The 25,527-nt window shown below is 40.5% G+C and overlaps 1 protein-coding gene across 1 annotated transcript; it reads left to right on the forward strand.

Annotated features, from left to right (window-relative positions):
* The first annotated feature begins 1,742 nt into the window (after positions 1–1,742).
* LOC100708495 (alpha-N-acetylgalactosaminide alpha-2,6-sialyltransferase 1-like) lies at positions 1,743–24,882 on the forward strand. The gene is made up of 9 exons (XM_019362173.2): positions 1,743–1,850; positions 1,949–2,168; positions 2,478–2,640; positions 4,793–4,955; positions 20,553–20,691; positions 20,781–20,884; positions 21,187–21,270; positions 22,752–22,851; positions 23,633–24,882. The coding sequence occupies exons 1-9, from the start codon at positions 1,756–1,758 to the stop codon at positions 23,834–23,836; spliced, it is 1,272 nt and encodes a 423-aa protein (XP_019217718.1). The 5' UTR covers positions 1,743–1,755; the 3' UTR covers positions 23,837–24,882.
* Positions 24,883–25,527: the final 645 nt, after the last annotated feature.

Here is a 25,527-nt window from a genome sequence, read left to right on the forward strand (position 1 = left end):
ACGATGTTTGCATGAACACGCTTTTCAGCATCTCTTTATTGACCGCTTTTCACACACGGTTGCTGTACGCATACAGCCGGCTGTAACTTTTCAGCTCACAGCCCGACAACACAACAGCAGAGAGAGAACAGGCTTTAAGGCAGCGAGGCGTGATTGCAGGTGCCGCTCAGGTGCGTCCGCCTCCCCTACAGCGGCACTGCAGACCACACCCCGCCACACACATTAACGTGGTAAAATACATATTTAGGCAGAATTTTGCAAATATCTATTTTTCATTTTTCAGCAGCATAGTGCTTTTTTCCAATTATTTTTTAAAAGTCAGGTCAAGGCCCCAAAAGCCCAAAGGCGATATAAGGGTGGCGGTTTTTGTTTGCTATGGATCATTTTAGTTCAGCTGGGTGTCTTTCCTTTTGTTATATTTCTTTAAGAGTTCAAAATGTGTTAATTACGTAAATAAAATGTAATTTTTTCTGTAGCACTTCATGGATTACATAAGGAACACACCTTAGTTGCTCTGTGGATTCTTTTAAAAAGCAGTTAAAGACTTTTCTGTTCAAACAAGCCTTTTGTTGATCTACGTATTTTATATTCTTTACACTATTTACATTTGATCTTTTACATTGTGTATAATGTCTATTGATTGTATTGTTTATTTTAATATTTGTGTACAGCGCTTTGTGACTGCCTGTCTGTGAAAAGCGCTTAATAAATAAACTTTACTTACTTACTTTAGTTGTTCACACAAAGCATAAAGGTAAAAACCCCCCAATATATACAGTGTTATCTTCATTTTAGATTTCAAAAGGTATTTGCGGCTCCCAGTGTTTTCTTTTGCGTGGAAACCGGGTCCAAGTGGCTCTTTGGGTGTTAAAGGTTGCAGACCCCTGGACTAGCCAAACGGTGGCATGCAGTCTGATGACTTCACATTTTGGTACCTGCTCAGATCACTTGGAACCCCGGCTGAGCAGGTACTTTTTTAGTACCTGGTCCCAGGTCCTATGATGTAATGAAAATCCCTGAAAACTGTGGCGAGTCGAACTAAGTAGGTAGGTAACAATGGAAAAGGTGATAATTCATTTCCATGAACTACCTGCATACTATTGCCAAGTGTGTCCAAAGAGTTCATCCAATACCTAATGGCAGTCAGGGTACCCTTATATAGTCTACAAAGGTCCATGCCTTCCTCCACGGATGTGCCTCCCCAGACCATCACTGACCCATCCCCAAATCACTCATGGTGAATGATGTTACAGGCAGCATGTTGTTGTCTTAAGCTTCTCCAGACCCTATCACGTCTGTCACAACGTGAACCTCTTTTCATTTGTGAAAAGCAAAGGGTAGCAGTGGTGGATTCAGGTATTCTATGGCAAATGCCATAGAATACCTGAATCCACAGTACCAAGCACTGGGGACTGGGCCCACTAGAGGACGTCAGGCCCTCAACCCACCCTTATGAAGTATGTTTCTGATTGGTTGGTCAAAGACAGTAACACGAGTAAAAGAAATTAAAGGAATGCTGTTTATTTTAGTTTTAAAATATATTGCAGATATAAGTGATATAAACCCTGAGTTATGTTTGTTTCTGAAGTTGGTTGTGTAATAAAACACATTGCTGCTAATACCTGTGTGGCTTTATCTGTCTGCAAACTGTGCTGTAGCCCAGCCCACTCACATCAGTGAGAACGTGTCAAATTTAAAAGGAAGTGCATAGATGTATGTGTGCTAAATTGAAAAGCAAGCCTTCACTCGACAGCAATGGCATCCAAAACCTCCAGGATATTTTTATTCCTCCTTGTAATGACAGTTAGTTTTGTGGTTTTGATTCTATCCCAGGAATATTTATCAAAAAGGTAATTTTTTTATTGATTGACAACAGACATTAAAAAAGGGAATTTGCTAATTCTAAACTTTCTTTTTGCTCCCTTTTGTCCCATTGCCATTGTTGCAGTTGGACAATTTTCTCTGGAAAACATGAACTCGGATGGGAAACCTTTCCGTTAAATATTAACCTCTGGGGACAGGAAGAAAAAACAGCTGTGCCACCTTCTGTGTCTACCACAGCTGTGGTTGAGACTCCAATGCCTCTCCTCTACAGAGGAAATTTCACAAAGCTTCCTCAGTGGGATTTTGATGATGTCTATAACCAGGATGCCCCACCTAGACCAACAGTAAGCTTGCTAAGACACAATATGACAGAAACAGTGCAAATGTAGTAATTAAGCTGATGGCTGTGGGCTGGTAACACTGAAGTGTGCTCAGCCATGCAGTCAGTCTGTTGCCTCTGGTGTAACTGTCCTGTATTTTCTTTTTGACCGGCTTTCTTAATGGTTTCACTCCTTAATTATAATAGATATTTCTTAATCATTCCTCAAATTTTAATTCTCAATAACTGTTGTGTTTGTTGTTTCCTCAGGGTATAAAGCTTTCACAAAATCATTTTAACCGATTTCATGATTTAATATTTCTGTGATTATCAGACATGTGCCCAATCACTGCGAAACTCTCAGGATGAGAACTTCAAGAAGGCTTTTCTTCCCAACATACGTTTGTTTCTGCACAAGGACAACATTAACATGAGCGAGTGGAATCGCCTTTCACATTTTAACAATCCTTTTGGGTTCATGCAGTTCAAATATGATGGTAAGTGTTTGTGAAACTGAATCCAGATTAAATATTAGTAGGTTGTGTGTGAGGTTGATCAGCAACTAAGTAATAGATTTTTTTTTTTTAAATTCAATTCTTCTTTCAGTTTCTGATTTCCGATATTGTAATAAAAAGACAAAGATACAAAACAACAAAAGACAGATACTCTTGGTATAAAAAAAAAAAAAATGATGGCACCTTTAAGCAGTGCGGGTTTTTTTGTTTGTTTGTTTGTTTGCGTCATCTATAGTTTTCCCCCGTAAAAATACATTAATTCAAGCACCAGAGACCTGGTGAAGTCAAAATTTATTTCTATAGCACATTTAAAAGACTAGTTTACATCAAAGTGCTTCACAATAAAACCGCAATGGGGGCAAAGAAAAGGAACAAATTGTACAGTTACCATTAAAATGACCTTACATGCTGTAGTGCAGACTGAATGAAAGTCAAACTAATTTGCTTCAAAAGCTAAGTTGAACAAGTGTGTTTTTAAGCATGATTTGAACGATTGAATTGATTCTGATGTACGGATATCAACTGGGAGATTATCCCAGTATAGGGGCAGCAATGGCAAAAGCACTGTCACCTCTGGTTTTTAAACAAGACCTCGGCTGCATTAGGAGCAGTTGGCTGAAGGATCTCAGTGCTCTCTTTGGGTGTACAGATCAAAGAGATCAGTTAGGTAGCTAGGGGCCAGGTGTCACAACTGGGGCAGCAGCCGTGTGATGTGTGGAAAGGAGGACTCAAATGCAGCACTTACTAAGATGTGAGGGTGGTTTATTAAGAATACAGAACACAAAGTGGGGATGGCAAAACAGAACTAAGGATAAACTAAACTGGGAGAAACTAAACCATAGAATAGCAAACCTGAACACGAAGGGAGGACAGCAGGGAGAGCACGCAGAGGATTCACGGAGTAATGTAGAGCACACAGGGAATGAATACAGAGGATGAATACAGATGACGCAACGAGGAACAGAGGCAGACACACACTATAAATACACAGAGGGACACTGGGAAATCACACACAGGTGGGAGACACAGCTGGACCTGATTAACCTGACGAGACAGGGGAACACTAACACCAGGGACCAACAGACAACATCCCAAAACAGCCCACAAATAATAATAATAATAACAACAATAAATACACCAAACACAAAATCACTGAGTCAAGGACTCAGGACCATGACACCAGGTTATTTAGAATTTTAAAAGTGGGCAGAAGGTCAAAACTTATCAAGGATTAATTAAATGATGAGTTAAAGAAAGTGAAGTTTTAACTTACTTTTGAGAGACATGAAATTATTCATACAGCACTAAATTAAGATACACTCACTGGTCACTTCATTAGGTACACCTCTTCAAGTGCTCTTTAATGCAAATATCTAGTCATTCAGTCACAGGTAGCAACTCAATGCATTTACACTTGTGCACATGATAGAAACAATCAAGTTTTTCTGTAAAACTTGGTCAAAAATTGTGTTATTATGTGAAAACTGAAACTGAATACATTCAAATTTGTGTTTGTGTGTAAGTCTCAGACCAACATAAGCCTTACCCCGACTCTATCACTAATTTCAACCCTCTAAATCAAACTTTTAAGACAATTACCCAACATTTTGTGTTATAGATGGAAAATTAAATAAATAGTAAAAAAAAGAAAAAAAAGAAAAAAGCTTAAATAGTTTAAAAAGAATGGTCCAAAAAAAGTGGCTGTTCTGTTGCCTGCCATCAGACTGCTTTGAGTTGATAGGAAGACAAAGGTAGCTCAAATAATCTGCATACCTTGTTATATTCAAAGTAGGCCTAGGTGGAAGTGCATCTTCAAATGAATAATACTTTTAAACTTTAAGCACCAGGACACCATACTGTGCCTCTCCTGTCAGCTAAGAAATGGAAACTGAGGCTATAAATCACACAGACTTAATAAAACTGGACAACATTAGAAAAACTCTGTCAAATGGTGGACAGTCCCAGTTGCCTTCTTTCCAAGCTCCTTGGACTTTCTTTGCTAAAACTTACAGTTGTTCAGGATTTATCAGTTTCATCAGCTCAGTTAGATTCCTAATTGTAAATAAATGGAGATTCACTAGCTCACAAATACACATGTAAGTGTCTGCACTCATGTGTTTCTTTTCATTTGCAGATGTGATGGCTTCAGTGAAGCTGATTCCAAAGCCAAAAGAGCCACTGCTCCTCCCAAAACCAGGTGGTGATGGCTGTGTTCACTGTGCTGTGGTGGGTACGGCAGGAATTCTGAACGGCTCAAAAGTGGGTGCAGAGATCGATGCTCATGATTACGTTTTTCGGTACGTAAGAGCTACAAAACTTACCTGTTGTTAATGTTATCTAAACTGAAGGTAACTGTAATGGTCAAATGTTTCTATGTCACTGCAGTTTGATGGAGAGCACAGCAATCAGATCTGATGTAATCTCTAAATTTAAGAATTCCGCAGAAATATATTATATAAAGTTAAAGTTGCTGAAAGTATCACACAGAGTGTGTATTTGTACAATATGTGTGTTCTATAACATTCTTCTATCATTCTTCAATCAGTGATGAATAGTAAGGTTCTAGCTTTATAGGGGGCTTTCTGTTTTTTATAAAGCAGCAAGAGTTCAGAGTTCAGCTGGCTGCTCTGCTCTGTGGTGGCACAACGAATTGAGGAAGACAACAGTGGAGGAATTATATCCCTAAACTTAGTTACCACACTTTTAAAGAGACATCTACTGTGACAGATGCATTAGCCCCTGCTGTCTAATGTATTATTGTAAATTTAAACGTTATTAGGAAATTATCAGACAAAAGAGGGTTGTCAGGGAATACTGCTAAATATCCAGTTTTTTCCCATATGTCAGTACAAGATCTAGAGTGTGATTAAAGTGGTGGGTGGGTTCTTTTATATTTCATCTAAGCCAAGCACTAAAGCAGATAAAAGTCTGAGAAAATCAGAAACTCTGAGTAAGGCCCAGATGGCTGAAATACAGTACAACAATAAATAAAACCGTTTTTGTTTAGTTTTTTTAATTTTCTGCTTTGAAAAACAACAGATTGCAATACCCAATCTGTGCAGTCAAGAATGACTCAATCACACTCACACATACACACTAATATATATAAAATAACTTCCCTCTTGCCCCTGCGGGCGGTCTATCCTTCAAGCTCGGATCCTCTACCAGAGGCCTGGGAGCTTGAGGGTCCTGCGCAGTATCTTAGCTGTTCCAGGGACTGCGCTCTTCTGGATAGTGATCTCCGATGTTGTTCCTGGGATCTGCTGGAGCCACTCGCCTAGCTTGGGAGTCACCGCACCTAGTGCTCGATTACCACTGGAACCTCTGTTACCTTCACCCTCCACATCTTCTCGAGCTCTTCTCTGAGCCCTTGGTATTTCTCAAGCTTCTGGTGTTCCGTCTTCCTCATGTTGCTGTCATTTGGAACCACTACATCTATCACTCCATCTTCTTCTGTTTGTCTACCACCACGATTTCCAGTTGGTTAGCCACCACCATTTTGTCCGTCTGTATCTGGAAGTCCCACAGGATCTTAGCTTGGTCATTCTCCACCACCCTTGGGGGTGTTTCCCATTTTGACCTCTGTATTTCCAGGTTGTACTCGGCACAGATGTTCCTGTACACTACGCCGGCCACTTGGTTATGGCTTTCCATGTATGCCCTGCCTGCTAGCATCTTACACCCTGCTGTTATGTGCTGGATTGTCTCAGGGGCATCTTTACACATCCTGCACGTGAGGTCTTGCCTGGTGTGGTAGACCCCAGCCTCTATGGATCTTGTGCTTAGAGCTTGTTCCTGTACTGCCATGATTAGTGTCTCTGTGCTGTCTTTCAGTCCAGCTTTGTCCAGCCAGTGGTAGGATTTCTGGATGTCAGCCGCCTCGTGCAGGGGCCTGTCCTTCCATGATGGTGCCTTTTCTTCCTCCTCTTTCTTGGGTTTCTGCTGCTTGCGGAATTCACTGAGTACGCGGTCGGTTGTAGTAATCTTCCTGATGTATTCGTGAATGATCATTGTCTCATCCTGGACTGTGGTGCTGACACTCACTAGTGCCCAACCTCCTTCCTTCCGCTTCTCATCCAGCCTCAGGGTGACAGACATGGGGTAAAATCCTCCATGCATGTTCAGGAACTTCCTCATCTTGATGTCAGTGGCTTCTGTCTCCTCCTTTGGCCAGCTTATTATCCCAGGAGAGTACCTGATCACAATCAGGGTGTAGGTGTTGATGGCCCAGATCTTGTTCTTACCGTTCAGCTGACTCCTCAGGACTTGCCTGATCCTCTGCAAGTATTTGGTGTTTGCAGCTTTCCTAGCAACCTCTTCATGGTTTCCCTTTGCCTGCGGGATCCCCAGGTACTTGTAACTGTCCTCTATGTCTGCAATGTTGCCTTCTGGTAGTTCGATCCCCTCAGTTCTGACTACCTTCCCTTTCTTCGTTATCATCCGACTATACTTCTCCAGTCTGAACGACGTTCTGATGTCATTGCAGTATATCCTGGTGGTGTGGATCAGTGAATCAATGTCTCGTTTACTCTTGGCATACAGCTTGATGTCATCCATGTACAGGAGGTGGCTGACAACTGTTCCGTAGTCGGTATCCGTAGCCAGTCTTGTCAATGATCTCACTGAGGGGGGTTCAGGCTTATGCAGAACAGCAGTGGGGACAGAGCATCTTCTTGGTAGATCCCTCACTTGATGGTGACTTGTGCTATGGGCTTGAAGTTGTCTGCCACATTCCAATTGAGTTCCTGAAGAACGCTCTTAGGGTCCTGTTGATCTTGTATGGGTTTAGGCATTCCAGTATCCAGCTGTGGGGCACTGAGTCATAGGCCTTATTGATATATAAATAAATATAAATATATACGTTTTCTTAATTGTATTTTTATGAATTGTTAAATTGTTTTCTTTGAATCATATAATTTTGTTGATACAGCCCTTACTCCCATAGACAAACACAACAGGTCCAGATGCTCTACATGGCCTTCAGCTCCACGTAACACCATCATTTCAAATAAACCAGTCGACAAACTTCATGCACTGACTGACATACGTTTCTCACCGACCGCTCTCATGCTGTCAGACTGGGCAAGCAAACATCCTCCATCATAGAGTCAACATCCTCTTCTGTATGCTCTGTACACACAATTATCAATTCTTCCGTTACATGAGCACCACTGTTAAGTTTGCAGATCATACAAGTCATTGGATGCATGACTGACAAAGATGATTTGCATAAGGAAGAGGTTCACACATCCTGGTTGTTCTGACTTCTGACTCGTTGTTTGAAGTCAAGAGAAGAGAAGAGAAGGGAAGAGACCTTTAACACACCTTTATTACATCAATACTTCAACTCACAACCATAACTGAAAATGAATGCCAAATCAACATATGAACAACCCTCCCCTCCCATCATCAACCCCACCCAAATACAATAAACACAGAAAACAAAACAAAACCAGAAAACACTCCATTCGGCTCTTTTCAAAAATTCAAAACTAAATTATCATCAATTATTTTGCACAAAACTCCATTAATCCCCAAATAGAGACAAACTCTTCAATGTTGGACACCATCTTGTAATAAACAAACTCTACTTTCAAATGTGCACCCACTAACCCTTTAAACATAATTTCTAAATTAACAGATCCTGTTCCCTTCATTTTGTTCCTCCTTGTGAGCCATATACTCATCTTCGCCTGACCTATTAAAAAATTAATCAAGCAAACCTTCCTACGCCGCGCTGCAGAGTACCTCGGACCCAGGATAAAGAGACCCTCCTCCAAAACACTCCCAAGGCCAGCAAGCCACTGCCGCAGCAATGAAAAAAGGCCAGCTAGCCTGGAACAGCCAAGCCACAGGTGCTGCAGTGTTTCCTCAGTCAGACAGAAAAGACAGTGGTTCCCTGTTCATGGATCCATATGTGCCACGTGTCTGTTCGTAGCCACGGCCCCATGCACTATTCTCCACTGGAGATCCGCACTGCGTTTCTCTATGGGAGGTTTGTACAGGGACCTCCAGCTGCCCCTCGGAGATGACCCCGGAGCCAACACACCTGACCACCTCGACTCCAGAACACCAGCCAACAATCCCCTGTTCAGCACCTTTACAGCCACCTCATACTGTATATAGCCTTCTTTGAAATCCTTGACAGGTCACCCAGAACAGGTGTTCGAAAGGAAAGAAGAGAGCCTCCCTCCTCATCCTGCTCCCCAACTGCAGCACAAACAGACCACGAAGGGAAGTCAGCTGAACTTGGTTGACCACCTGCAGAGCGAGTCCCCAGCGCAGCCCTTACGAGTCCAGGAAGACCACCCATGACTTCTTCCACCAGCTTCTCCAGAAAGCGCAGAGACCTGATCCCAGTCTCCTGAGCCAACTTGGCAGCCGTTTTCCACTGCCCTGCCGTCCTCAGGCCCACCAGCTTGGTAAGACCAGCATTTACGAGGAACCTCTGCACACTAGCAGTGCTGAGCATCCTACTTGGCACCAAGGGATTGTAAAAAAGAGACTCCTCACCAACATCACCATAAAATTGAGAACAGTCTCTCTGTACTTTAAAAACAGTCCTCCAAGCAGTCAAAACAGACTGGTAAAAAACAGAGGTCTGCGAAAGGTCCCTGCCAGTTAAGTCTAGAAGAAACAGGTGCTTGTCATATGTAAGGTCCTTTATTCTGTGAAGCAGCATAGATGCAGTCTTGAACCAGGGTGGTTGTTGTCTTTGATAAAGATAACGCTGTGCTGTCTGAAGACGGAACGCTGTGACACGGCTGCGAAGGTCAATCAAACTCTGACCCCCCTCTGACACAGGTAGAGACAGCACAGCAGACCTGATCCAGTGAAACCCTCCCCAAAAGAAATTAACCAGGCTTTTTTGTATCTCCTTGAGAAGAGAGGCTGGAGGTTCAACAACAGTGGCACGGTGCCAGAGTACAGAAGCGGCCAGGTTGTTAACAACCAAAGTCCTTCCCCTGTAAGACAACTGTGGCAGGACCCAAGTCCATCGAGACAACCGGACAGCAATCTTTTCAACAACACCCTCCCAGTTCTTCCCCTGAAAAGCATCAGTTCCCAAAAAAACTCCCAAACACTTCAGTCCCTCCCTGTTCCACTGTAATTCTGCCGGTAACACTGGCTCCTCTTTGTCAACCCACCCTCCCAAAATGAAACCTTCACACTTTGACCAGTTAACTTTTGCAGAGGATGCTCGCTCATACAAGTCCAGTGTCTTTCTGAGTGTTTTAATATCACATTGACTGGTTATAAAAACCGTAACATCGTCAGCATAAGCTGACAATTTTACTGGACTTCCTACTTCGTCAAAGGTAAAACCTAAGAGTCCCTGCCTAAGATGGTGTAAAAGGGGTTCAATGGCCAGTGTATACAACATACCAGAAAGAGGGCATCCCTGCCTGATGCCCCTCTGAGCTGGAACAGGCCGACTTAACCCTCCCCCTACCTTTAACATGACAGCAGCGTTTGAATACAACAATTTGATCCAAGAAATGAAAATGTTCCCAAACCCAAAAGCTTCTAAAGTTTTAAACAAATAATGGTGATCAACTCTATCAAAAGCTTTTTCTTGATCCAGAGATAAAAACCCCACATCCAAGTCCTTGAGCTTGGCCAGATCAATAATGTCTCAAATTAAAAACAAGTTGTCCATAATAGTTCTTTCAGGGACACAGTATGCTTGATCTACATCAACAATCATGTCAAGACAGGTCTTCAACCTGTTAGAAAGACACTTTGCAAGAATCTTGTAGTCCGTACAAAGCAAAGAGACAGGTCTCCAATTTTTGAGCAAGCCCAGGTCCTCTTTCTTTGGCAGTAAAGTCAAAACTGCCCTTGTGCAACTTGTTGGCAAGATCCCAGTGGTCATACAGTACGTTAAAACCTCATAAATGTCCTCTCCTATCAGCGACCAGAATTTTTGGTAAAATTCCACAGGAAGACCATCAACTCCTGATGACCGACCACTGTTGAGTTGTTGAACTGCTGAAGACATCTCCGCAAAAGAGATAGCAGACTCCAACACAGCCGATTCAGCTTCATCCAGCCATGGCAGCCCCACCAGCATCTTCGTCACACATTCAGGGTCACACGTGTCAGCACTAAAGAGGCTGGCATAAAAGTCAATGGCAAGCTTCCTCATTTCTACTGGGTTAGATGTCACCTTCCCATCTGGAAGCCTGAGGTGCAACATTTGGTGTGACTCTCAAACCCTTTTCTCCAGCTTAAAAAAGAACCTTGTTGGGGCATCTATTTCCTTAATAGTAGAAATCCGAGTCCTTATAAGAGCACCTTTTGCTCTTTCGTGAAGAAACTTGCCCAAAGCCTTCCTCCTACTGTTCCAGGTACTATTTGCATTATCTGTCCCACTTATAATCCCAGTCTCTAGCCTCTTGAGCTCTCGTTCTAAGTCCTCAAAGCAATCTTTAACAGTAGCCGTTGCATGTGATGTGTATTGTTGATAAAAAAGCTTAATCTGTGTTTTCCCCACCTCCCACCATTGAGCCAAATTGCAAAAGTCCGTTTTCCTTTGTTTCCAGTGGCACCAGAAGTCAGAAAAAGCTCGACAGAATTTTTTGTCATGAATCAGCTGCACGTTAAAGCGCCAGTGCGAACAGATGTTAGAATGCATCAATAATAAAGAAATATCTGCAGTCACTAAATGATGATCAGAAAAACCAACACGTGAAATCTCTGCTTTAACCAGTCTATTAATATACGTCTGGTTGATATATAATCTATCAAGCCTAGCTGCCTTCACATTGCTCTCAAAAACTTTTACATATGTATACTGTCTGGTTGTGGGATGGAGCTTTCTCCACACATCAGTCAGATCATTCTGAAGAATGATTGTAGATAAAAATGAGCCCGAAGGTGGGTGAGGCTCACCTGTGTTTCTGTCAACTTAAGGGTGGGTTGTGCAATTCCAGTCCCCTCCCACCACTATTATGGAACCACTATTTAATTTTGATAATTCATCATTAATTTTACGAAATAATCGCACACGACCTGCAGCTGAGTTATGGGCGTAAACATTCATAAAAGCAAAAGATATTTCCTTGATGGTTGCTTGTGCCACCTGTGCCCTTCCCTGCTCTATCTCACAGACAGAAACATGTGAAAGTTGAAGGTGCCTAGAAAATAAAATTGCTACACCAGCACTGAGGTTAGTACCATGACTCAAAAAAACCTGCCCACTCCAACTCATTCCCCATTCTGTCTCATTATCTACAGTGCTATGTGTTTCCTGTAAAAAGAACACATCAATGTTTTTGTTCTCGCTAAGCCCCACTAAGACTGCACACCTTTCCCTATCCCTACCCCCATTAATGTTAAGTGTACCTACTCTCAAGCTTGCCATATAAGACAGAGAGAAGAGGAAGAGAAAAAGAGAAAAGACAGTGAGACGCTTCCAGAAAGAAACCCTTAGTGCTCCAAACATTTTACTATGCTTTTAAAGGAGTTTTTCCTCGTTTTTCCCTCCTCAACTTAGTCAGGATCTTTTTTATGCAGAATCTTTTCTGTTTGCTCAATTGCTCATAACCAACAACTCTCCTTATTTTCAGAACAGATTTTATAAAAAGATCAACATCTGGAAAAAACTCTGTGACTTCCACAGACTGCATGCCAAATGTCTCATCCAAAAATCGGTTTATATCTTCTAAGGAATACGACTGCTGATGCTCTTCTTGTGAAACAATATTAGAGCATTGTGACAGGGAATCATCTTCCAACAAGTCGTCTTCCTCATTTTCCACGCTCAAAGAACCTGAAATTACATTTTCATGTACTACCTCACTTACCGGTGCTTCGGTCTGTCCACTGTCCTGCTTTTCCTCCACACTTTCCTTATCCTGTCTGTCATCACGTCCATCCTCCACCTCATTGGTCCCCTGCACTATCCCGTTCTTCTAGCGCAGCCTGTGCAGCACTGGCTGCGACCTCCATTCTGTCACCCTGCGACGCTAGCAGCTCGCTGTTGACAGCGCTGCTCGTAGACGGCTGCTCGTCCGCACTGCTACTAGCCGGCTGTTCTCTCATGCCGGCATCTACAGTGCGCTCCAGCTCACTTGCCCCACTAGCATGAGCCTCTTGGTCACCTGTGTCACCGCGCACTTCCTGCTCTTTATGAAGGCAGGAAGAGCGTTCATGGCCAACATCACCACACTCAAAGCACTTCATGCTACCTGCACTTGCGTAAACAGTATATAAACCGTTTTCATATCTCACTTTAAAGGACACTTCCAGTGTCTGTGAAGGATCGTTCAGATACATGAAGGCCTGCCTTCGTAGCAACTGAACGTGCTGCAGTCTGGCGTCTGTGCAGCAAAGACGAATAACCCTGAACCCGCTAGCAAACTTTCCAAAGCAGGTCAGTTCCTTTTCAAGCAGTTCATTCGGGATGAACGGCGGGACACCGGAGATGGTGACGCGCGTAGATGGCACAAACAGTGGCGAAACAGCCACAAACAAATCATTCAGAATGATCCCCCTTTCAACTAACAGGTGAACCAAGTGCTCCTCACAGAGAAAGGCAACCACAGCCTTTTTCATCCGAGAGCCATAAGTTATATTCTCATGGCCCACCTGTTCACCAACAGCTAGCAGAACCTGCTCCACGGTGTACTGTTGGGGTGCCAACACCCTGGCCCCATGTCTAATGGACAGGGGAGGCGAACCCTCACTGGGGAGGGACGCCATGACTCAAGGTAAAACTGGCCAATTAACTAAAATTCTTCACTTCACGCAACACAATGAAAAAAAACTTGCTTTACCTTTTAACCACCCATAAGCCCAAAGTTTTCTGGAAAAAACCGTCCAAACGTCCCAAACTCACTCAGCAGCTCGACGCACTCACCACACCCATTCACTCACACTCCCAGCATGCAGTGCAGGAAGGAGAGAAGAGAAGAGAAGAGAAGAGAAGAGAAGAGAAGAGAAGAGAAATTTCATCCTGATAGGAATGGTCCTCTCCAGATGCCAAAGCCTCTATCCATAAAGAATGAGTAGTCACTGAATGAGTTGATGCATATTATATTGTGCTCCTAATCAAATGCTACTGCCTAATCTCAACTCATCTGAACAGCATCTGAATTAAGATTTGGAACACATAATGAAAACACCAAATAATTAAATATCTTTAGGAAGACTGATGCTCCATCCCTCAGACACAGTGTGGTGTTCCTGAATCAGCTTAACCATGGAATCACTTAAACCTAGTTTATGCTTACCATTGTCATTCTTATGAACAGTGGTCTCAGTGTGAGTTTTAGCTTGTTGTCCACCAACTGATTTTTTGTTTTTTCAACATGGCACAAGTGTATGACTGTGTTGGTCTTTACCAACATTTCAATGATCCATTAGTACAGAAGTTCACAGATTCATCTTAGAAGAGAAATGTTGCAACAGTTTTCTTTGTTTACTGTTTCAACTTCTTCTGCTCTTATATTCATGCTAGTGTTTAGGTATCTTCCTAAATATTCACTTTATTTATGGAACTGATTTCAAAATGACTAAGCGCATTGAAGAAGAGATTTTAACTAATGATATTATAATGACATCAAAAAATTAGTTTCTGGCACAAGTTTCCTCTCTTTAAATAGGAACCTGTTGAAGACCAAGAAAAATTGTTAGAACGGTAAAAGAAAAATTCACCCCTGGCATTTTTGCTCCAGGCAACCCGGCGTGATCTTGCTATATATCTCATTATGTATATATTTAATATTGTTTGATTATAGATATTGAAACAGGTTTTAATCAGATTGGTACAGTTGTTGTTATTTCTTAGTTGCAGTGAAGGATATTCAGTAATTGAAAGCTACACATCTATTTTCTTACCATGTTAATTTCATCTTCCTCCACCTCATCCTCACATCTCCACACTGTAAAATCTAATTAGTTCCCAGAACTCAAAAAATTCAGTAAAGTTTACCTAAGATAATTAATTTAGGGCAACTTACTCATTTTGAGTACACTGTACAGCCTCATTAGTTCCCAGAACTCAAAAAAACTATGCAAACTCGTTGCCTCAAAAAAATTGAGTAACGTTTACTTAAGATGACTAAGTTAAGGCAACTTATTCACTTTGAGTACAGAGTAAAAACCTATGTAGTTTCCAGAACTCAAAAAAAATATGCAAATATGCCTCAAAAAAACTAAGTAAAGCTTACTTAAGACGACTGTTAGGACAACTTATTCATTGCAAGTATGCAGTATTAAGAATAACATGATATTTCTGACTGTACAATACTAATTGTTTACCTACTGACAAACATTTCAAGTTCAGCTAAATGAAAAAACAATTTGTGGTAACCTGAATATGATTAAAAATAATTAACAACACTTTTTGTAATGATGTTAAAATCAGCCCAACTTTTATTTTCAAATGCAAAAAAAGTATAACAGCCAACATACTGGACACTGTTCTCTTGAACAACAAACAATTATATTGCCCTCACTGTTATAATCTTACAGTGAAACAAAGTCTCAGATTTAATTATTCTGAAAATAAGTTTAGGCCTACCACAAGTTTGTTTTGTACTTACATTACTTATATAATCAAAATAAAATATATTTATTGTTCTGTCACAAGTGCAGTCTCTAATTTAAACAACACATTTGTTTTTCATTCCAACACAGGAGCTGGAATGTTGTATTATTTTAAGGATGGCTTGTTTCCAGTCCAATCCAAATGTAGGTGCAGAAGAAAGTCTTTAACTTCCCTTAAGTACAGTGGCCGTGGATGTGGGCTGGAGATGCAATGAGCTTGAACCTGCAGGCGACTATCTTCACTGACCACACCATCTGTGACGGAGGACTCATCTCTCCTGGTGTCCTGCAAGCAAACAATCATATTTTTTGGAACATGAACTGAATTGCTTTCTTAAAACATTTTTTTCAGCATTTGGTATAGAACAGACTCCAATTTAGACAATCTCAGGCTCCCACCCCACCGGACAGGTGACATTCAATGTCCCACTTGTCCAGTCTGGATAGCCCTGACCACCACCCAACATACAATAATGTCATGAAAGCATCATTTTAAAAAGGGCTATGCAAACATGGCCAATAACTTTCATTCTAATGATGTGCAAAATGATTTGGGCACAAAACAAATTTTGCTGTTAGAAAACTTGTAGACTTCACTATATACAGTGTAGATCCTCTAAACTAAGTTTGGGGGATGTGATCTTTCAAGAAATGCAGACCAAACTGTTGTTGTTTGTTTACTTACACAGCATGTCTTGTAGAATTAACTGGAGTCAACAGCAACAGCATAGTGCAGTCATATCTCAAGTCTAATAACAGAAGACAGGAAAAGATCAGTAAAGAAACAACTTCCCCAAACCAAAGCACAAATAAAACAATAAGTAAAACACGCTGATCTAAAGTATGATTAAAGTTCAGCTTGATTAATATAAATGTTACTGACAGTTGCTAATATATTGGAAAACCAAAATACTTACCACTAGGGATGGGTACCGGTGTCCGGTGCAACCAGACCGAAAAGCAGCGCACATTTCGGTGCTTTATTTCGGTGCTTTTTTTTTCCTGAGCCAATTCTAGCCAATCATTTTACGTTTCCGAGGATAGTAGGCGGGGCCAGGTACGTACGTTCTTTTAGAGCAGAGCTACAGATGAAAAATGCCCAAGGCGAAGCGATCAAAAGTCTGGCTGTACTTCACAGCAAAAGATGCAAACTCAGCAGCCTGCAACAAGTGCTTTAAGCTGATACTGTGATACTGTCAAAGGAGGTAACACCTCAAATCTGATGAAACACCTGGCGACGCATAGCGTTTTTTTTTAAAGCCGAGAAATGCGCCGTGTTTGATAGCTTGCTGCGAGACCTCACACCGTGCACATCTACTGCGGGTGTGGCGCCTGTTATCGGACCCGGAGTTAGCAACATCCCCCAAAAACCCGAAGAGTAGAGTCCTGGCCTCTAGCCCTGTCAGTGTAGCAGAAATGATAACGGATGATGATGGCAGCAGCAGCCGTTCTTCTCTGCGTGAGTAGCTTCATGTTGTTCGTGTGTAACGTTGAGTACGCTAACCACATTATTACATTAATGCATGTAAGGTGAACTAGCAAACACCGTCGTAGTTACATGCGGCTGTCTTCTTGTTTGATGGCAGATACTCCCTTCACCCTGGCCAAAAAGGCTAAAATGACCAAAGAAAAAGTGGAAAACAGTTAAACATGAGAGGTTTTTGGACAAAGTTTGTGTTTTTTCCATTGATTAAGCACTGCTTCCAGCCAAGAGTGATACCATATATGCCCTATAGCTGCAGAAAAGGCTAACATTGTTATCTTTTTACAAAAGAAACCAGCTGAACATGAGAGGTTTTTGGACCGATTTTGTGTTCTCCATTCTTTAAGCACCGGTTTGAGCACCGTTTAAGCACCGACACCGTTTCAAAAGTACCGGTTTAGCACCGGTATCGGATAAAACCTAAACGATACCCATCCCTACTTACCACTGAGTTGATGTCTTTCTGTCCAACAGCAGGAGTGCTGGTCCCGAGCCTCAAAGACAGTAAGAAGCAAGCAGAGGGAGAAAAAACAGAAATTTTTTTAGAAGCTGATTTGATCCTTAATGGCTGTGAAATCATTGTAACTTACAACACAGAAGGTCAATGTAGACCCCATACAACCAAATTAGACTAACGCATATAGTATTAAAAACACCATCTACTACTGTGTCTGAATGTGTGGTATTGGCACTGTCAGTTTAGGCCTGAAGAGATGTGTTTAAAAAAACAGACCACCTAATTTAAATATAATCATTACATGCTTGTTAAAAGTTAACTTCCAATATATAAAGTATCTAATAAGCAAAATGACCAGATCTAACATATGGCAGGGTTTATATGTAACATAATGTTTCTTATGATTCAACTGTGGAATTTAACTTAATTCTTTAGAAGGACAAGCTATATTACTTTATTCTCAAGTATAAAAGCCAACCTAGACTTTAACCATTTAACAGGCCGCTAATCTGGATTATAGCTTTCACAACAAAACTTGTTTTTAAACACATTTTTTAACAAAATAAATACTATTGTTATAATTATTATTATTATTTAAAATGTAATAAAACAGAAAAGTCGGTTAAATATAAAAGCACTTTGCTTATGTTGTTAAAGAAAGCCTAGATTTGACATTAATAGATGCCACAGATGTTCAAAAGCTGCCACAAAGCATGAAAAAAAATGGACGTCTCCGGAAACGTCGGAGCATTTTTGCAAATATGTGATGTCTTGATAAATCGAGCAGATATTTGAACTTTACACAGCTACATTCTCGCCTGAAAATATCTTAAAAGTTTGTTTTGTGACCCAGAAAAAGTAAGATTTAAAAGTTTTTTAGCCGCGCTCCACCGCCATTGCCGAGCTTACAAGTATGCACAGGCTCCGACAACCGCGGCCGACAACTGCGATCCTCCTTTTCCCCAGACTGCCCTTTCTGGGTCACTAAATAACCTTTTAAGATATTTTCAGGCGAGAATGTAGCTGTGTAATGCTCAAATATCTACTTAATTTATCAAAATATCACATCTTTACAAAAGTGCTTCCACGTTTTCGGAGAGCTCTGTTATCTACCAGCGCGATAGCTGACCGGGAGGTCGAGGCTCGATAGAGCCGACGAGCACAGCTAACTCCCGGCATATCGTTTTCAACCCCCTGCGGTCTTTTGCATGATATATATATAGTTAGTTAGTTATGGCTATGCATTGAAAATACCCCACCCCACCCCTAATGGCTGCACCTCCCGAACAATTTTGTCTGGGCTCTTATCTCACTTTTTTATTTCAAACAATCAACAGAAAATTTCACAGACATATTTTTATATAAGGTTTTTAAGGCTGTGGTGTTAATTTTTAAGTAACATGAGCCCAGCGGCAGCAGCAACGCTAGGCTAACACTAACTAGCTAGCAAGATTTTAAACCTGGTGCTAAACTAAGAGAAGCCACAAAATCAGTTTCAATAAGAGTAAACATTTACTCACCAAGTCAGTGTATCAGGTAAAGATCCACAGCAATGACAACAATAATATCTTGAGCTGACGCTTCTCCAGGTTTGCTCAACATATTCCATAAAAAAATGCTGGCACCATGAACATCCGGACTGATCCGTGTTAGGGAGGAGGGCGGTAGTGACGTGGCATTTTCAAAACACATCTTTCATCCTTCTGCACTGAGAAGCAAAACTTCCAGCTTACTTAGTTTTTCTAAGTTAAGACAACTCAAATAAATTGAGTTGATGAGCGTTTTTGCATAAAAAGTATTGGTAACTTATTTAAATCGAGTTCTAATAACAAATTGATAAAAATTGAGTTCAGCCTACTTAATATTTTTAATTAAACACAATATTAGATTTTACAGTGCACAGCTGGTGATGGGAGAAGCAGCCTACTGTGACTCTGAGGCCTGTAGCCCTCCTATCTTTACAGCAACTTTTTTTCTGGTCGCTATAATAAGGGTTTGAACAGCAGCTCGGTAAAGCGTTTGTTTTTATACTCTGGAGATATGAGCTCCTAGTAACATCTGTCACCAAAAGGAGGGCCTGTGGCAGACAGCAAGTGAACTCAGAATGCAGGACTTGACAGGTAGACGTAAACTTAAAACCACAGCTTCTTTAATGCTTGTAAAACAGTGGGGAAAAAATAAAAGCAAAAACAGTAATAAAGAAGGACTTTCATAAACTGACTAACCACGAGTGAGAGACAAACTGGACACGAAGGGGAACAAGCATAAAAAGGACTATAGATTTCAGACTCGAGGACACTAGAAAACAACATACACATGAGCTACAGCATATGTTATCAATTACTTTCAAAGCAACAAAAAACAAGTCTAGAACCACAACTCAAAAAACTGAGCCAAGAGTTTAACAATGATGGAAGCTTGTTTCCACAACTGAGAAGTGGAAAAAAAAATTCCATCTATGCCAAATGTATTATTATCTTAAAGTTTTCAGTTAAGTAGGTAAATTTTGATTTACTAACATGACATTAAGGTTAGATAAGCAGATTTTCAGTGTCTTTTCTCTGTCTATCCCTGTCCTCCTTTCTCCAACTCTTAACTCTCTTCCCAACCTCTCTTTTATTCTCTTTCCTGTCCATTTTGATTGAAATAACTCAAAATGAAAAAAAAATATAGTAATAAATAACTATTAAAATAAAATACATAATAATAATAAAGATTGAATAAAATATGACAATTAACTGTTGGGAATTTTTCTAGGCCTTTAGAAAATAATTCTTATTGCAACAGTGCCGGACAGGACATACCAAAAAAAAGTGCTCTGTGTAATATATGTAATTCTAACTTTTTTGAATAATGACACCAACACGCAACAAAAACAGGAAATACCTCCAACATGCACAAACAACAGCAATATGTTTATGCTTAGTGATGGTGGCCGATCTCAAAGAGGAGCCAATGAGAACCCAATGACAATCGATAAGAGAATTGATAAGGAATCAAATCAATAAGTGATATCAATTATGGAATCTGAATCACTAAATATTTATCAGTTTAAATCTTGAAATAACAATAAATGTTTTAGACATATGCTTACCTATGCTGTTGAGTTACACAAATTTGTTTTGTTTTTTTTGTTTTGAAAATGTACCGGTTTTTCAGTGATACAAATAAACTTCCAGAAAAATTCTATTGGACCTTATAGGAATGCATTTAGCAAATCCTTGCACAAAGGCTGCTATATGACAGACACTAAGGAAAAGCATAATAAGATGAAAGGTATATCACACTGCCTTCAACTTGAATGCTGTTGCTTTGACTAGAGACTGATTTTGAACATTACAATTAAATCAATGTAAACTGAAGCAAAGATCAACTTTCTGTATTTTGTCTGTTTGGCAGGATGAACGGTGCCGTTACCAAAGGTTATGAGGAAGATGTAGGAAATAGAACATCAGTGTACGTTCATACACAGCACTCCATCACTGCATCACGTTATATTTTTGGGAAGTATGGATACAAATCTGCACCTCATGATGAGGTAGTAAAACTTAGAAGACAACACTGTGATATTTTTTATGCTGTCCACAAACTAAAGATTATTTCTCTCCATAATTTTTCTCTTGGCAGGGAATAAAATATGTGCTGATTCCTGAGGCAATGAGAGATTTCCAATGGCTCGAGGGTCTTTTCAAAGGAAACGAGAGCTTTAGTGGCCCACACCACAAGAAATGGTGATTATCAATAAGTAATTATGTAATAGTTATTTTTTCTCCTGCTCTGACAAATCTCAGTTTTTATAATTAGTTTACAGTGTCATAAGACAATCTTTTAAGAGTAGCCTTCTCAGCTCAGAGGTGTGAGTGGAGAACTAGTACTCTACAAATGCACTCTGGGAACAGCTAAAACAACTTGAGTTGCTATCTACTTTTTCTTCTAGGCTTTAATGGACAATTGTATTGCCTTTTATTTTTTTAAAAACTAAAATTAATAATATCAATTATCCCTCCTCTCTCTTGTGTTTTCACCTCACCAGGCCAGGGGCCTACTATTCAGGGCAGTACAATGAGAACCGATTCTACGTTCTCCACCAGGACTTCCTCCGATACGTGAGGAACAGGTCAGACTCCTATGAGCATCCTATACCGACTATTTGTGGTTTAAAATGGACCTATGTTGGTAATAATTTAATAAGGTTGCAGAAAAGCTGGTTCCATACCTGGACAGGTTACTGGTGCATCCCAGGGCCAACATAGAAACAGGCAACAGTTCACACTCTTCCATCATCTAATAATTGTTTGTCTTTCCTGAACAAGTTTGCTCTTAAAATTAACTCCATTCTGGGAGAGTGAATCTTCTGAGCTTCTGCTCGGCTCTGTTGAGAATCATTAAAGTGATGGTTGGGACTTCCAGTCATTCAATTGAAATACATTATGGATTTCAAAATCTTGTTTGGTTTTCATATGTACCTATTTTCACTGATATCAACTTTAATAGCAGGAAATTAGCTAGGCATAACTCTTTTTTTAAATGTTTTTTTAATGGTTCTGGGTCTTTTGACCCAGCATTTTGAGTTTATGGTTGTTCTTTGTGCTGTAATGTTTTAGGTTTCTATTATTTAGTATTGAGTTTAGTCCTGGTTTTGCTTCCATGTTTAGTTTTATTTCTGTTTCCATGTTTTCTTGTCGATGTGCCTCGTCTCCTTTTTCTGTTTACGTTTCCCTCCTTGTGTTTTATTCCATCTCTTCTCTCTCTGTCATGTGCTTTCGTATACGTTTTCCCCAGCCCATCTTGTCTTTCTCTCTCTCTCCCCCTCCATGTCTCGTCTTTCTTAATTGTTCCGTATTTCCCTCTTTGTGTCTCCTCCCTTTGTCTCCCCAGTCTTTCTTGTTCCCCTTTGGGTTCCTTCCTCCCGGCCTCAGGCCGTGTGTTCTTGTCTGCATCTTAGTGTTTTACTTTGACAGTGTTGCGTCCTGTATTTAGTGTGTTCTGTTTTGCTTCCTCCTGTCTCGATTAACTCCTCCCAACTGTGTTCCCCGTGTGTTTCCACTTCCCTCGTCACCATCATGTGTATTTATTGTGAAAGTTTTCCTTCTTTCATTTTCAGATCGGCTCTTAACCCTTCCAGTATTTTTATAGTACTTTTCCAGGTCTCATGTATTCAGTTCTGCACAGTTTAGGTTTCATGTTAGCTTTCGTCTTGTTGCTTTCCTTGTTTGATTGGTTTGTCACGAGCTGCAATAGAGGCACGCTTTCTGTTAAGTTCAGTCTCGCTTCTCGTTTGTCTGCATTTGGGTCCCCACAAATCAAAATCCACACAGTCTGCCAACCCAGACTGTGACACATCGCTCTCATTTTTGCCTACATTTAACGGCCGCATACTAAAACTGGAAATTCTGTTTTTGGTGCAACCCCAATATTTTTAGTGGCCCCCTAGATATTTGGATAATTTACAGCCTTTTATGAAGCTGTTCTAGCTAAATAGTCAATGTTGTGGTTTTATATATATTCTTTTAATCTGTTTTGTTTTGTTTTTCTTTTAATGTTCCATTGAAGCGGTTTTTTGTTTGTTTGTTTGTTTGTTTGTTTTTTCATCCACAGGTTCCTAAAGTCACCTAATCTGAATAAAAGATTCTGGGCAATAGTCAGACCAACCAATGGAGCATTCGCTCTCTTCCTGGCTTTGCATACTTGTGACACAGTGAGTTAATATTACCTTTACATTTCAGTGCGAGAGGTATTGGTTTCCACACCTATATACACAATACACAGACTGAAAGCCTGATGAAAGCTCTTTCATGAAAAGAAGCTATTTAACACACAGTCAAACCACAAAAGAAGCTAATCTTGGAAAAAAAAAGCAATCTTGAAATTATGTAAATATAAACCCAGATGAACAACAACATCACATGACATATTAGACCAAGTAATCATTTATTCAACATGATTCGGGACCTTGTAGAATCGTCTTTAGCAGCAATAACCAAAGTTTCTCACATTGTTGTTCAGGAATTTTGTCCCACTCATCTTTGCAATGTTGCTTCAGTTCATTAAAGTTTGCAAGCATTTCTTTACGTTGACTGGGCCATTGCAACACCTTGATTTTTCAGCCATTCTCTTGTACATTTGTTGCACAGAGAATGCTGGTGCAGGAGGGTTTTTTAACAGTTTTTTTGTGCTCAACTAAATGATTGTGCCCAGGCACTGTGACTAAAAAAATCAAGCTTAAGTCATCAATGCTCCAAGCTGATGTCCTGCTTGTTGGTATAATATGAAAAATAATGTGCAAGAAGCAACCATCGGTCTTCTGGAATTGTGCTGTTAAGCACTTTTATTAATTATTATTTAAATAATTAATATTATGACATATTATTATTGTCATTGTTGCTGTTGTTTTTCTTGATGGGAACTGTATTAAGGTATTCTGCAAACTATATCTTGGAAGTAAGGATTTTTTTCTTTCTCTCTTTCTGTATCCTCAGGTGGATGCATATGGATTCATGACTGATGACTACATGAAATACTCCAACTACTATGTTCAGAAGTACATTAAAACTAGAGTAATTTTCTATGCCAACCATGACTACAAGTTGGAGAAGAATACATGGAAAGACCTTCACAACAGAAAAATAATAAAGCTGTATCAAAGAATGGAGCCAGAATCAGGGACTGAAAAGCCAAAGTAACACTGAGTCCACCCGTAAGGATAAAACCTACACCACTGATGATATTCAAGAGCCATGTCAGCAAGCACAGCAAGAAGGTCCTTTGTTCACATCCACCACATAACTGGAGGCTTCCTTTGTGGAGTTTGTATGTTCTCTCTGTGTCTGTGTGGGTTCTCTCCGGGTAATTCAGCTTCCATTGATTGTCCATTAAGACATGCACTTAGTGGGGTTAGGTTAATTGGTGATGGTATATTGGCCATAGGTGTGAATGTGAGTGTCAATGGTTTCGTGTCTCTCTCTGCAATAAACTAGTGAGCTATCCAAGGTCTGCTACGCCTCTTGCCCTGTGACTGCTTACTTGTGTGTCTTGTCTCTGTGTTTTTTTTAACCTTTCTGTGTCCTCATTTTTGCCCCCACATCTGTCGTGTCTTTCATTGTCTTGTCTGTGTCCCAATTCTGTCAAGTTACTCTTTTTTAGTCCTGGTCTCAGTCTTAGTCACCTCCTGTTTTGTTTTGATATTGTCTAGTTTTACAAGCTCCTTCTAGTTCTCATCTATATAGGTTCCCCCAGTTCTACAAGCTTCATTCTCGTTTATGTGCTCCACCCTCCCTCCCTCTTTCAATTCTTTAACTTCTTTAGTACATGGGGATCTGGCAGGGCCAGGAGCTGCCTCCAGTCCCGTTCAAGGCTTTCCCCAAACCACAGCTCAATTCATGTCCAAGTCATTCACCTTTGCTGTCAAACTTAAAATGAGGACGTGGGCCCAGCTAGTGAAGTGTGTTATGTTCGGTTTTGCTTCTTCTTGTCTAGTTATTCAAATTCTATTCAGCTGTGTTCCCTGGTGTTTCTGATCTCCCTAGTTTCCTGGTCTGTATGCTTTGTCCTTTCTTCTTTATTGTGTTTACCTTTAACCTGGGTGTTTCACCTTGTGGGTTTGCTGTATGATACTTCTTAGATAATTTGCACTTGGCTCATATTTTCTTATTTTATGAGTTTTCAACAATAAAGCTGTTTTTGAGTTTTAAGTCCTGTTTTCTGAGACCTGCTTTTGGACCCTGCTCTGCCTGACACACACACACACCTTGACAAACTGATTTCTTTTAGCTGGAGGAAATATAAAGCTGCTTAAAGAACTAAAGTTACTCCATTTAGAGTCATTATAAAGTATACAGGGAATTTTACAGTATTGGGAGCAGAGATGGGCAGTAACGCGTTACTGTAATCTGATTACTTTTTTCAAGTAACGAGTAATGTAAGGGATTACCATTGCAAAAACGGTAATTAGATTACCGTTACTTTCCCGTAGGAACGCTGCGTTACTGCGTTACTAAAACCGTGAGTTTTTTGCGAGAATGTCTCATGACAGTGACATAAGCGAGTGCGACGTTCGTGACAACAGCTGTCTGCAGATCAACAATGGATAATATATCAAGTACGGGAGAGAGTATGAGCGTGCAGCGTTTAAAGCGTGGAAGTACTGACCTTATTTTGAGTTTGATTCCATAAAAAGTGACAAAAACATTAGCGTCCGTTGTGCGTGGGAAGAAAACTTCTTTTTACAGCGAAAAAACCCCCCTTAACTTCCAAGCAAGCGCCGAGTGCGCTACGACTGTAATGGGAAATTCATAAAGAAACTCGCGGATTCTTCCACTGACCGCTGCGGCACACCTGCACCAGGGTAAACCTCCGCCTACCCCAGTCCTGCTTT

This window comes from Oreochromis niloticus, linkage group LG8 (genome assembly GCF_001858045.2).
Source record: "Oreochromis niloticus isolate F11D_XX linkage group LG8, O_niloticus_UMD_NMBU, whole genome shotgun sequence".
Lineage (NCBI taxonomy): Eukaryota > Metazoa > Chordata > Actinopteri > Cichliformes > Cichlidae > Oreochromis > Oreochromis niloticus.